The sequence below is a fragment of the Sorex araneus genome, chromosome 2, assembly GCF_027595985.1.
Source record: "Sorex araneus isolate mSorAra2 chromosome 2, mSorAra2.pri, whole genome shotgun sequence".
Taxonomy (NCBI): Eukaryota; Metazoa; Chordata; class Mammalia; order Eulipotyphla; family Soricidae; genus Sorex; species Sorex araneus.
This window is the reverse complement of record NC_073303.1, coordinates 359311807-359324134: the sequence shown is the minus strand read 5'-3', so window position 1 is coordinate 359324134 and position 12328 is coordinate 359311807. Positions and strand designations below refer to the sequence as shown.

Sequence of the window (12328 nt, the reverse complement as noted above, 5' to 3'; positions counted from 1 at the left end):
TGAAAAGAGATCCTCAAGTTGCCAGGAAGCACTACTGACTGTCAATGATGCTTGCTTCCTGAAAGCAAGAAAAATTCTCATTCTCTAGATTCTAGCTCTTCCCTCCTATCACAATATATTCACATATTAAAAGCCTGGTACAATGACTTCGTATCATTTCAAAACCAAAAACTACTAGAGGAGATTGTGTAAAGAAGCATTCATCAATTTCAAAGAGGAAAAAAATCAGTAAAAAGCAGGATATTGGGGAGGTGGAGAGAGAGTACAGCAGGTAGGATGCTTATCTTGCACGTGGGTGATCGGGTTCCCCCCTACCCCGCACCCCGCATCCCTGATGGTCCCCAGAGCACTGCCAGGAGTAATTCCTGAGTGCAGAGCCAGGAGTTACCAATGGGCATAGCTGGGTGCAGCCTCAAAACAAAACAAAAGAGGGTATGGTCGAAAGAGACAGTACATAAGAGGTTAAGGCACTTTCCTTTCTCCCACTGACCCTGGTTCCAGGCACCACACATTGTCCCCCATGCACAGCCGGGGACACGCTTGAGCACTGAGCCATGAATAATTCCTGAGTACTGACCAAAAACATAACATGCAGGATAGTGGGTATCTCTTGAAGGAGAGGAAAGAAGTTTCTTGCTGAGACAAAACGCATGGAGTAGAAAGGTTTGCCTCACCACTTGCTTGCATGCGTGAGGTCCTGAATCTGATGACAGATACCACTGAACAAAAAACATGACCACCAAAAATGATCTCTGAGGGGTCAGAGTGATAGTACAATGGATGGGGTGTCTGCCTTGCATGCAGCAGACCCAGGTTCGATCACCAGCATACCAGAGGATCTCCCCTGAGTCTGGGTGTGACCGCCTAACTAGTGGAAATGGGAAATCTGGGCGGAAGAGGCCCAGTCCCGATCTGAGCAGGCTTGGAGGTCTCAGCCCCGGGACCCACGCACCTGGGTTCCTCTGTCGGTACCTTCATGCATGAGGCTCGTCCGTACGTGTGGAGAGGCACCTTGCGCATGGCTGTGGCTAAGGCTCCAGAGGTCTCTGGCCGCAGGAGCTCTGCTCGGGGCAGGGAGGGAAGCGAAGCTGGAGCCCATCCCCTCCGAGAGGCCCTGAGGAAGACAGCCAGGCGTGCAGGCCAGAGCCTCTCTGAGTGGCTCTCTTCCAGGAGCTTGCTTTTAAGTCTCTGGATATTGGCCATTGATGGGATTACAGGGTACCAGGGGGCAGTACCTGGGTGTGACCGCCTAGCTACTGGAAAATGGGAAATCTGGGCGAAGAGGCATCTTATAGCCTAGTTCTCCCTCTTGGAGAACCTGGCAAACTATAGAGAGTTTCCTGCCTGCATGGGAGAGCCTAGCAAGCTCCCCATGGCATATTCATATGCCGAAACCAGTAACAATAATGGGTCTCATTCCCGTGACCCTGAAAGAGCCTCCAATGCGGCATCATTGGGAAGGACGAGTAGGGAGAGGCTTCTAAAATCTTAAGGATAAGATGAATGGAGACATTACTGAGACCGTTCGAGAAATTCGACGATCAACAGGATGATGATGATGATGAAATACGATAAGCTATAATCATAAGACTTTTTCTTTGATATTTTTAATAGGGCCATACCCAGCAGTGAGGCTGAGGGTCTACCCCCCCACCACCACCACTCCCAGCAATACTGGGGCATACAAAGACAGGGATCAACGGTGCTTTGAACCCATTGGGCACGTGCTCCACCCAAGCCATAAATCCAGCTGCAATGTTGCTGAAAGGTAGAACACTGATCCTAGCACAAATAAACAATAGAAAACTGCTTAAGAACATTATGTAGATCTCTGGACCGGTAAGTTACCCTTTAAAATAACAATTACAGGCCAGGAGATAGTACAGTGGGTTTGGTTCCCAGCACCACACCATATATTTCATTTCCAAACTTTTTGTGCTGCTTGGGCTCAAACTCAAGTCTTCTGCATGCAAGGCATGCACCTTGCCTGAATTACATATCCAGTCCCAGACTTTCCTGCTTCATTACTTCTATAGTTTAAAAATTATATTCAGGGGCTGGAGTGATAGCACAGCGGGTAGGGCATTTGCCTTGCACGCGGCCGACCCGGGTTCTAATCCCAGAATCCCATATGGTCCCCAGAGCACCGCCAGGGGTAATTCCTGAGTGAAGAGCCAGGAGTAACCCCTGTGCATCGCCGGGTGTGACCCAAAAACAAAAACAAAAAAAAATTATATTCAAACTCTGAACTAAAGAAATCTACTTAGCTACTCTTTTCCCACAAAATTTAATCAAATCATTTCTAAATCCCTTCAAGCAGTGCTTCCTAAATCTATTTTTTTGTTTGTTTTGTTTTGTGTTTGGGTCACACTCAGCAGTGATCAAGGCTTACAAAACCTGGCTCAGCCTTGTTCAAAGGAACTCCTGAGGTTCTGGGGACCATACAGAGTGCCAGGAATTGAACCTGGGTCAGCTGTGTGCAACTATCACTACCACGATCACTCCAAGCCCCCAGGAATCCATCTTCTAAGACAGAGACAATGAATTCTTTTTCTTGCAACCATCTACTTGAGATTTTTTTTTTCTTGGCTTTTAAAATTTTAGCTCTAAGTCTATTTTATTTTGAAAGCTAGTTTTTTTCTGTTGTACGTTTTTGTGTCCAATGGTGAAACCAGCATTTTGGTACTTTATACTTTAGCTGAAACACAGTTTCTGTTTTTGACTTTAGGAAAAAAAAAAGAATCAACTTCTATGTGACTATACTGGTTATAATATAAACTACTGATGAACTAATGTCATGATGAGTACACTTATTTGAAAAGTTACTTTTATATTAAAACCTTTGTGTGTGCATGTGTACATCTGCACATTATACAATTAATTACCATAAAGAAAATATAAAAACAGGGAATCAATTTTGAATACACTTACCAGGATGATTGGAAATGGGAGGCTGGAATGCAAGCTCATTGTGAACTGGCCCTGAAGAAAAGATAATAAAACCCCATTTTTATTTATTAAAAGTTTTCCGATGCTAAAACTTTTAATAAACCTCACCAAAAAATTTAACTCTCAAACCTTTAGAGTAGGTTAGAACAACTCTAAAGGTATACAACTCTACACTTATGTAATGTCTAAGAATTTAAAAACTAAGATTACTTTATAATTATAATAAACAAATATTACTGAGTTACTTTTGTAGATGTTTAATAGCCACCATTTCAGTGCTATGTGCCAAGTGCTGTTAAGCAGTTTATAAGTTATACACACATAATTTAATGCAAATTATAAATGAATTATTCATGTAACAGATCATACAGTATAATTTATAATGCAACATACAGTAATTAAAATTGTTAGACCCATTCTAAAAACAAGTACTTATGGTTTATTAAATTAAGGATATTTACATAATAAGAAATACCTAACACGAGAGATTATGTGTTAAAACACTGTGCTAAACACCTCACATGAATTATTATATTTACTTCTTACATTTCTTGAGATGGATACTACTTTTACTACCCTTAAGGCTTAGAAAGATTAAATAACTTGGCAAAAGCCTCAAAGACAGTTAAGGGTTCTACACTGGCCCAGGCAGCCAGTAAAAACTATACCTTTTAAGACATGAAAAAAATAGTAGCATAATTGAAAGAATCAGGACACAATATATGCAGTATAATTTTCCCTGGAATTTATATATATATCCACTTAAATGACTGGAAGGAAAAATATTACAACGTGAAGTGCTTATATATCTCATAAGATTTTGGGCAATTTTAATTATTTATATTTTTCCTTTTTTTCTAAATTTGATTTAAGATGATTCTGAGAGTGGAGGAAAGGAATTAAGTATTTATAAGACTTACAGTATTTTTAAGACTTACAGTATTTTAGTAAGTCAAAGAAACAATGTTTCTATTCCAATGCCTGAAACTATGTAGGTTTCCCTCCTAACAGAGCCTACAAAGAGTACTGACAGATTCGACATCTGAGTGTTATGGAATGCTAATCCACTGTAGTGAGCGAAACTTTGAAATCCTGACACTCAGTGGGTTTCAATCCACATAGGGTGAATATAGACACACATGAGATCTACAAACATATACAAAGCAAACAAACAAATGAATGGAAATTTATGTGGTGTTAATGAAACATTAGGGACAGAGAAATAAATGTATTTAGTAGTAAACAACAATCCTCTAAAACAAAAGTATGATTATGAAAAATAATATTCTTTACAAAAAAATACTGAAAAGCACTAATCATTAAATAAAATGAAACTGTGAAATGAATAAAAGGTTTAAAAGAAAAAAAGCTTTTAAAAAATAGAAAGAAAATAAACTTCTCAAAAAGAAAAGGCTCTTACAACGAAAACAAGAGCTTACAGTAATGTCCGGGATGGGGCGGCATAGGCGGGTGGTGCTGAAGATGGCCGTTTTGGTGGTGAGGCAAATTAGGTGTGTATGGTGCAGTCCTACTTCCAGTCCAGGTAGTAGTGCTGTCTAAAAATTAAGGCCCACATGGATTAATTTGTTTTTATAAAGCCTGCCTACTTTTTTTCTCAACTACAGTAAAGATTTGAAAAAGCAAGTACATACTATGATGGTAAGTAGCTGGCTGGCCAGTAAATCCATTCTGCTGCTGTCCCGGCTGAGGCCCTGAAGCTATCTGCAACAGCCCTTCACTATGGCTGCCTGCCAACAGACTGGCAGGCTGACCTAGAGGAACAAGACGGCATTAATATGGCACATTTATAGATGCAATTCTATGGTTTTACACAGCAAATGAAGAATGAGTTTCATCTGATAATTACAACTAATTAAAAAAAAGAACAAAAAGTCAGACTTACTCAAGGCCTATTAAAGATTAAAAAATAATAAATAAACAACAAAGTCATTCATAAAGGAAAACCTTAACTGGAAGTTCACGTCTATTCCATTTCAAGTATCGAATGACAAGCTCTTTTTAATTGCCCATTTTTTCTACAGTGTTCAAATGCAAACGAAACCCACTGGATGTCCAAGGAGCACATCAGCTCACCCCTGACAAGAGAACCCAAATCTGATCCTTTCTGAAAAGGACTCCAAAAGCACTGGTTCACAAAGCATTAGCAATTGGAAAGTTCATTTTTTTTTTTTTGAAAGTTCACTTTTATCAGCACTAGTACATTTTGGTAACCACAGTATGCTAAAATCTGATAAAACGGAAAACAAGCAAATCTACTGCAAATCAGAGAAATTTCAAAAAGGTCCACTCCAGGTGAGAGAGATGGTACAGTGGATAGGGTACTTGTCTTGCACACACCCAATCCTGATGTGTGGCATGGCATCCCATATGGTCCCTACCAGGAATGATCCATAAATGCAGACCCAAGGAGTAATAAGCCCTGAGCACCGCTGGGTGTGACCCAAAACAAAAAAGAGCAAATACATAAAGTATTGCTCCACTGTCCAATCAATAATGGTAGTTTAAAAAGTATAAATAAAAAATTATCTGACCTACTCATAATTTTTTCATGCACTTTTAAAAGCCAAGGATTAACTCATTCTAAGAACATGATTATAATACTGGTGGGTTTATAAGTTAGTTGCCCTTTCTATACTTAGTGTATCAGGAGGACTAAGCTTTTTCTTCTATTCAAAGTCATTCTGTGATGTTACTGACCTACGTCTTTAAGGCCTTTTATTCCTTAGTGGAAAAAGCTTGATTTCTGAAATCAAGCTTATTTTAATAATTTTTTTCATGATATTGGGCTGGAGTGATAGTACAACCAAGAGGTCGCTTGCCCTGCACACAGTCAAGCTAGGTTCAAACCCTAGCATTCCATGTGGTCCCCCAAGCCTAGTGAGCAGTGAGTAATCCCTGAGTGCAGAGTCAAGAGTAAGCACAGAGCACTGCTGAGTGTGGCCCCCCCAAAAATAACAACTTTTTCATTATAGTTTAGGTAGCACAGTTGCAACAGTGTTAATATTTATGGTATTAATATATAAAATTACTGCACCCTACCAACATCAAACTGCTCAAGACCCTCTACTACTCCCATCACTCTCATCCACCTCTTCAAGCTTTAAGTAAATTTTATCATTTTATGTCACAAATCTTAGGTCATTCTTTTCTCATATCAACAGGAATATGGAAGATAATAAATGATACTGCTGTTCAAAGTATCAAGGAAAAGGAGTATTTCTCTCCTTGCTACAGATCACATTTCCTTAAAGACAAATTAAAAGCTAAAGAGGAAGTTTCAATACTTCCCCAATTTTTCAAAGATGTTTTAATACCTTCTCTCTATTCATCTCAGCATTTTCTGAAATTATTTTTAAAGGTTAATTACACTTTTACTCTTGTTTTTCACATTATATATGCATATATTCTTAGTTAAATTACAAACACTATCTCTACACAAGAGAAATTATTTTAACTCATAGATATGTAGAAAGCCCTGAAGATATTCATGTGCTAGTCAACTCTTTCTCTTAAGCTTGCACAATAGGAGACCGAGATGGTAATTAGAAATATTCTAACAGACTGAGCAGAATTCAGATCATGAGTAAACAAAAGCTTATCTACTAACACATTTTCATAAATATTTTAGAACCCTTGCTAACTACTAAAATATTTCTCTACAGTATATCTAGAAGATTAAGACTTTTACTTTAGCATGTAACAGAAAAGTACAAACTAAATCATAAAGTTCTTAAATTATTATAATTTGATTATAATATTATAATCAAAGTTCTTAAATTCCAAGTGACTGTACACCAATATAAGAACCTTTAAATACGTTACAAATAGGGGCTGGAGTGAAAGCCAAGTGAGTAGCATGCTCCCCAGCCTCATATATTTTCTCGAACCCTGCCAGGAGTGATCCCTGAGTGCAGAGCCAGGCATAAATTCAGCAACGGTGGGCGTGGGGCAAAAAACAAAAACAGAATTACAGATAGCATTTTTTTTTCCAGAACAAATCAAAGCCTAATTAATACTTGTTTTCCTAAGAAAGATATAACAGTACATTTAATTTACTGAGTTGGCGTTTTCCTCCCAACAACTACATATAAATACTCAGTATTTAAGGAAATTCAAGTTGCAAACAACGTCAGTCAGATTCTACAACTCACTTGTGGATGCCACAGGAATGTTGGGGAAGTTGGTGGTACTGGTAGCATTAGACTCAGAAGGGGCTAAGAGAGCTGGGGTGCTGTATGTCTCTGTCGATGCACGGTTACTTGGTGGATGCTGGATGGTTTGAATTGAATGGCCTTCAGTGGATAACGATGGCTGTCCCTCAAAGTCATGAACATATTCATCCTTCACCAACATACTTGGTGGGGCTACAAGGAAAATTAGACAAATTTTAAAACCTTAAAAGTTTCTGTACCAGAAAAAAAAAAATCTTAGCATGTAATGCAACAATACTAACACTAACATAGGGTAAATGATTTAAATATTATTTTAAATATGTGCTTTATCACCAAAAGCTATTTAGAGGTAGTACATTAGATGTATTTTTTCAATATAACTGATAATAAAATTTGAAACTAGATTACATTTTAACAACTTGCAGCAATCACCTTGAAAGGGTATCTGTTTCTTGATTAACCTGCAAGTAATCATTACCTTAAATATATAAGAACCCATGGATAGGGAAAAATATTCTGGAAAGACCAATTATTGAATCTAAATTCAAACTGAATAGTTAGCTCTATTTTTTTCTTTTTTTTGCTAACTTCACATCAAAGAGAAGTAGGATCTGATAATTATCCAAATCCAAGACCTAAAATTATTTTGAAAATGATGTATATAAAATGTCCTCTAAGGGGCTAGAACAAAAACAACAAAAGAATCCTTAATGGAAGTTAAATTTCCTTCTTCAAACCTATCCAAATGTTTGCTAACTATATGGTGTGAAAAAAAAACCAAAAACACTTTTAAATTTGGTGGTTACACCTCAATAAGCAAAGCTAGACATTAGCTGATACAACAAAGTTCCCTGAATAAACTAGGGAAGAGTTTGCTTTGTTGTGAGAAAAAAAGTGAACTGAAACTGCATTATAATGACAATTGTTTTCTGCCAGAAGCCTCCCCGTTTGTTTTGTGGCTGTTTTTGGGTTTTTTTTTTAGTTTTTTTTTTTAGTAAACAAACTTTACTGCTTTGAATTAAACTATGCCACAGTTTTACAATCCATTTAACTCTAATACTAGATTCTCTTCCTAGAGCAGTCAATTAATAGCCTATAAAAAAGTATTCTCTGTCATTAAGAATCAACATCTTAATACAAAAAGGAAAAAAAAGAAAGAAAAATCAACATTTTCAAAGTGCTCGCTATTTTCCCGCTTGTCAATGTTTGGAAAAAATCTACTACACATAAATACCAATCACTTACAAGGCTGCTTTTAATTAAACTGAGAATATTTCAGGGGCTAGAGCAATAGTACAGTGGGTAGGGCATTTGCCTTGAATGCAGCCAACCCAGGTTCGATCCCTGGCATTCCATATGGTCCCCTGAGCCAGCCAAGAGTTATCCCTCAGTGCAGAGCCAGGACTAAGCCCTGAGAACTATTGGGTGTGGACCGAGAACAAAAAAAGCCAGAGATATTTCAAAGCTGTAAAATAAATTCATTGTTTAAATTTCTGTGCATAATCTAGAATAATGAAAATGTTGGTATTTTTAAAACTCTTACACTTACTCTGAAAAATTTCTTTCTAGAAAATGTTCACTGTCACTGTCATCCCCTTGCTCATCGATTTGGTCGAGCAGGCACCAGTAACATCTCTCATTGAGAGACTTATTGTTACTGTTTTTGGAAATGTTATGAAAACAAAAAAATCTTCAACATATTATTGTTAATAAAAATTGGAATTAGGGCTGGAAAGACAGTATAACAGCAGGGCACTTGACTTGCATGTGCTGACCTGGGTTCAATACCTGGCTCCATACAAGGTCTCTTGAGTGCTGCCAGGAGTGATCTCTGAGAGCAGAGCCAGGATAAATCCTGCCAGATGTGGTTCAGAAAAAAAATTAAGGCTTGCTCTTTAAGTCTATATCCTCCCCTGAAGACGTATCTCACTTTTTTGTCTTTCTTTGCTTGCTTATTTCCACTCTGAAGAACGCTGTGTTCTCTTGAACACATTTCCTCGCTTCCTCTCAAGTCTCTAAGCAAGTTTCATTCAATAAAATCTACCTTGCTTCACTTAATAGATAAGCTGCCATACCCAACTGTTTGTTGTCTAACATGTTAACCATAATCTCCTTAACCAAGTATCATAAAATGTTTCTTAGGTAAAACTGTAAAAATTAACAGGATAGGTTTCTGCACTATATTTTTATCAAGAAAAAATGGCAGATTACAAAATACCACTAGGGCTGGAGCGATAGCACAGCGGGTAGGGTGTTTGCCTTGCACGAGGCCAACCCGGGTTCGATTCCCAGCATCCCATATGGTCCCCCTGAGCACTGCCAGGAGTAATTCCTGAGTGCAGAGCCAGGAGTAACCTCTGTGCATTGCCGGGTGTGACCCAAAAAGAAAAAAAAAATACCACTGTACATTGTGATCCTATTCATGTTTTTAAAATAGTTATACTGGGGGCTGGAGTGATAAAACAGCGGGTAGAGCGTTTGCCTTGCACATGGCCGACCCGGGTCCAATTCCCAACATCCTATATGGTCCCCTGAGCACCGCCAGGAGTAATTCCTGAGTGCAGAGCCAGGAGTAACCCCTGTGACCCAAAAAGAAAAAAAAAACCAAAAAACCATAAAATAGTTATACTGTCACTGTCACTGTCATCCCACTGTTCATCAATTTGCTCGAGCAGGCACCAGTAACGTCTCCGTTTTGAGATATGTTGTTATACGCAAAAAAAAAAAAAAAAAGGTCTAGACCAAAGCATAATTTGCTTTTGTGGAAGAAAAGAGGAAACAATACATGTACTTTTGCTAAAAGAACCCCTGGAAGAAAACACCAGAAATGAAAATGGATTACCTACAGCAGGGGAAGCAGGGGAAAATGGCTGGGGAGCACTTTTCACTGTAAAGCTTTTTATGAGTATTCTGACTTAGGGACCATGTGCTGTCTAATCAAAAGAAATGAAACTTATCAAAACACAGAATATAAATTTTAAGTCCAGAAAAGCAGCCCATTAAAGTCAATTTCTCTCTTTGGACTATTTAGTCAAGAAGTTCATTCGATGAAAAGAAAACTTATTGAGCACCCATGTTTTAAGAACTATTCTAATACTTTGTATATAAATTTTTTAAAAAGACGTCTACTCTCATGGATCTTGCTATTTTTCACAGTATTTTTTCTATTGCTTAAATAGTGAGTACCCACTAGTCCAGATGTGCCTCGCATGTACTTTGACCAACAATAGTGTGGACAATCTGACCTTCCACAAAAGCTTTATATGTCAACCACTAGGGGGATCCACAAGGCTGACAACAATTGTAGAATCACTAAAAGTTACTAAACCACAAAAGAGATGTTCAGTATTTTAGAATACAGTGGGAGTGAGATGAGTTAAAAAAAAAAAAAAAAAAACTGGACTATAGCTCTCATGCAAGTCTTCCAATGCCTAACATCCTTTGAGCTAGATATAATAAATAATTCTCCAAAAACCTGGACAAAGAATAGTGGAAATCTGAAGGGACAAGGTATCAACTATGTGGTGAAGACGCAGGCCTTTAACCTCAAAGCTACCCTTTTCAGGGCACCAAAACAGCTCCTGTTACCAAGCCAGTTTTCACAGAAACTTACTAAACACTGATTAACAAGTACCAAGAGGAACTACTCGTCCTATACTATTAGTGACACGGATTTAAGAGGAGAATAAAAACAAGTAAACTTCCATTTCTTCCTAAATCTTGCTAGGTGACATTTCTTACACATCTGCAAGGCTCAAACAAAACAGGAGCACAAGTCACTAATTTCCCCCGAACAGTTAAGTATCTTTCTATGGTGATAGTGGCCCTTTATCAGTTTCTCTGCAGATTAAATAATTCTCAAAGAAATCTCAGTTCATTAACATGTTTTGAGTAAAAGCTAAAGTACTAGCAGATCTGTTCTCAAATATTATGCTAAAAAACAAAATACCTCCCAATTTGTTCCATTTCCCCACTTCTAAATACTTTCTCCTTTTAAAAACAGCCTGAGATCATGTGGTTAGCATACTTTTTGAGGAGTCTTCTTACCCAAAACATAACACAGAAAACTGACACTTTCAAATCATTCTAAATTCTCATAAAAATGTCATGCTAAAACAAAAAATATAAAAATGGAATTTTAAGGTTATATGATTTCAAATTTCTAAACATTGTTATTTACTTGTACTTAATTTTATTTACATATCAATAAGAAATATTCTTAATGTTTTATGGTGCATTTTTCCTATCATAATTTCAGGTTACTAGAATTCATAAACAGCAAAACAGCAGTACAAATCCAAAGTCAATAAACTTGCAATCTAGTTACAAATGCTATGGATGCCCCCCACATACACTCACTTCAAATCAGCATAGTTTTTACTTGCGAATTTTACACTGGTATCCACACAACTCTAGGTCAGTCAACACAACAAAGAACAGAATAAAAACCTAAGTTACAAGAAACAGAATACTTACCATTACTCTGCAGCGTTAATCCTGAGAGATCTTAATTTTTGAAGGAGGAAAGAAAATGAAATACTAATTATTGCCATGAACAGTATTTATCTTAAATTACAGAATTTAAGCCAGATTCAAAATTTATGAGCCATTTTAATTCAAGCATAGCAGTTAAATGCCATCTGACAATAAACTAAATATTCATATTCAATTCAGCAAGGTTTTCTACCTTATTTTTCAAAAATGCTCTAAGTGAGCAAAATACCAACTATATTCCTTAACAGTTAAAATTATACTGGTTTGTTTCCAAGTTCAAATTTTAAAAGTTTTATTCCATTAAAAATGACTGGTTCTTTAACCTTACTGGAATGTTAAAACAACCTCCAATTATAGTTTAACTCATAACAACTGAAACACGGAGATTTTTTTCAACCCTTTGGGCTACTAAGGGGAAAAGTCTACTTACCAATTCCAGGTGAAACAACGCGTTCATAGTGATATGGATTCACACAGACACTATCACATTTTAGGTCAAATGCATACTGACAATATTTAACATGTTTTAGCTCATTTTTGTGAAGATCAGGCCACCTCCAAAGGCGGGCATAAATCACATGAGGGAATCCTTTCCTACCAGCCACCTAGAAAATAAATTAAAAACTGCTTATTGAATATCAGTTGTATGTTATATATTATACAAGCATTTATCTGAAGGAGGGTACACTCAA

At 37.3% G+C, this 12328-nt stretch overlaps 1 protein-coding gene across 3 annotated transcripts in view; it reads right to left on the bottom strand.

Moving 5' to 3' along the window:
- The window catches only part of SMAD4 (SMAD family member 4), a 64463-nt gene that overhangs the window by 25370 nt on the left and 26765 nt on the right, over positions 1-12328 (bottom strand). For all 3 annotated transcript variants that reach the window (XR_008628494.1, XM_055126072.1, XM_055126073.1), the window contains exons 3-8: positions 12067-12241; positions 11619-11648; positions 7122-7334; positions 4602-4721; positions 4389-4505; positions 2932-2982 (exon numbers count right to left, since the gene is read on the bottom strand). Coding sequence is in view for 2 of the 3 variants with exons in the window: in XM_055126072.1 (XP_054982047.1) it covers positions 2932-2982; positions 4389-4505; positions 4602-4721; positions 7122-7334; positions 11619-11648; positions 12067-12241 (706 nt within the window). In the remaining variant the exon portion in view is untranslated. The remainder of the gene's footprint in view (positions 1-2931; positions 2983-4388; positions 4506-4601; positions 4722-7121; positions 7335-11618; positions 11649-12066; positions 12242-12328) is intronic.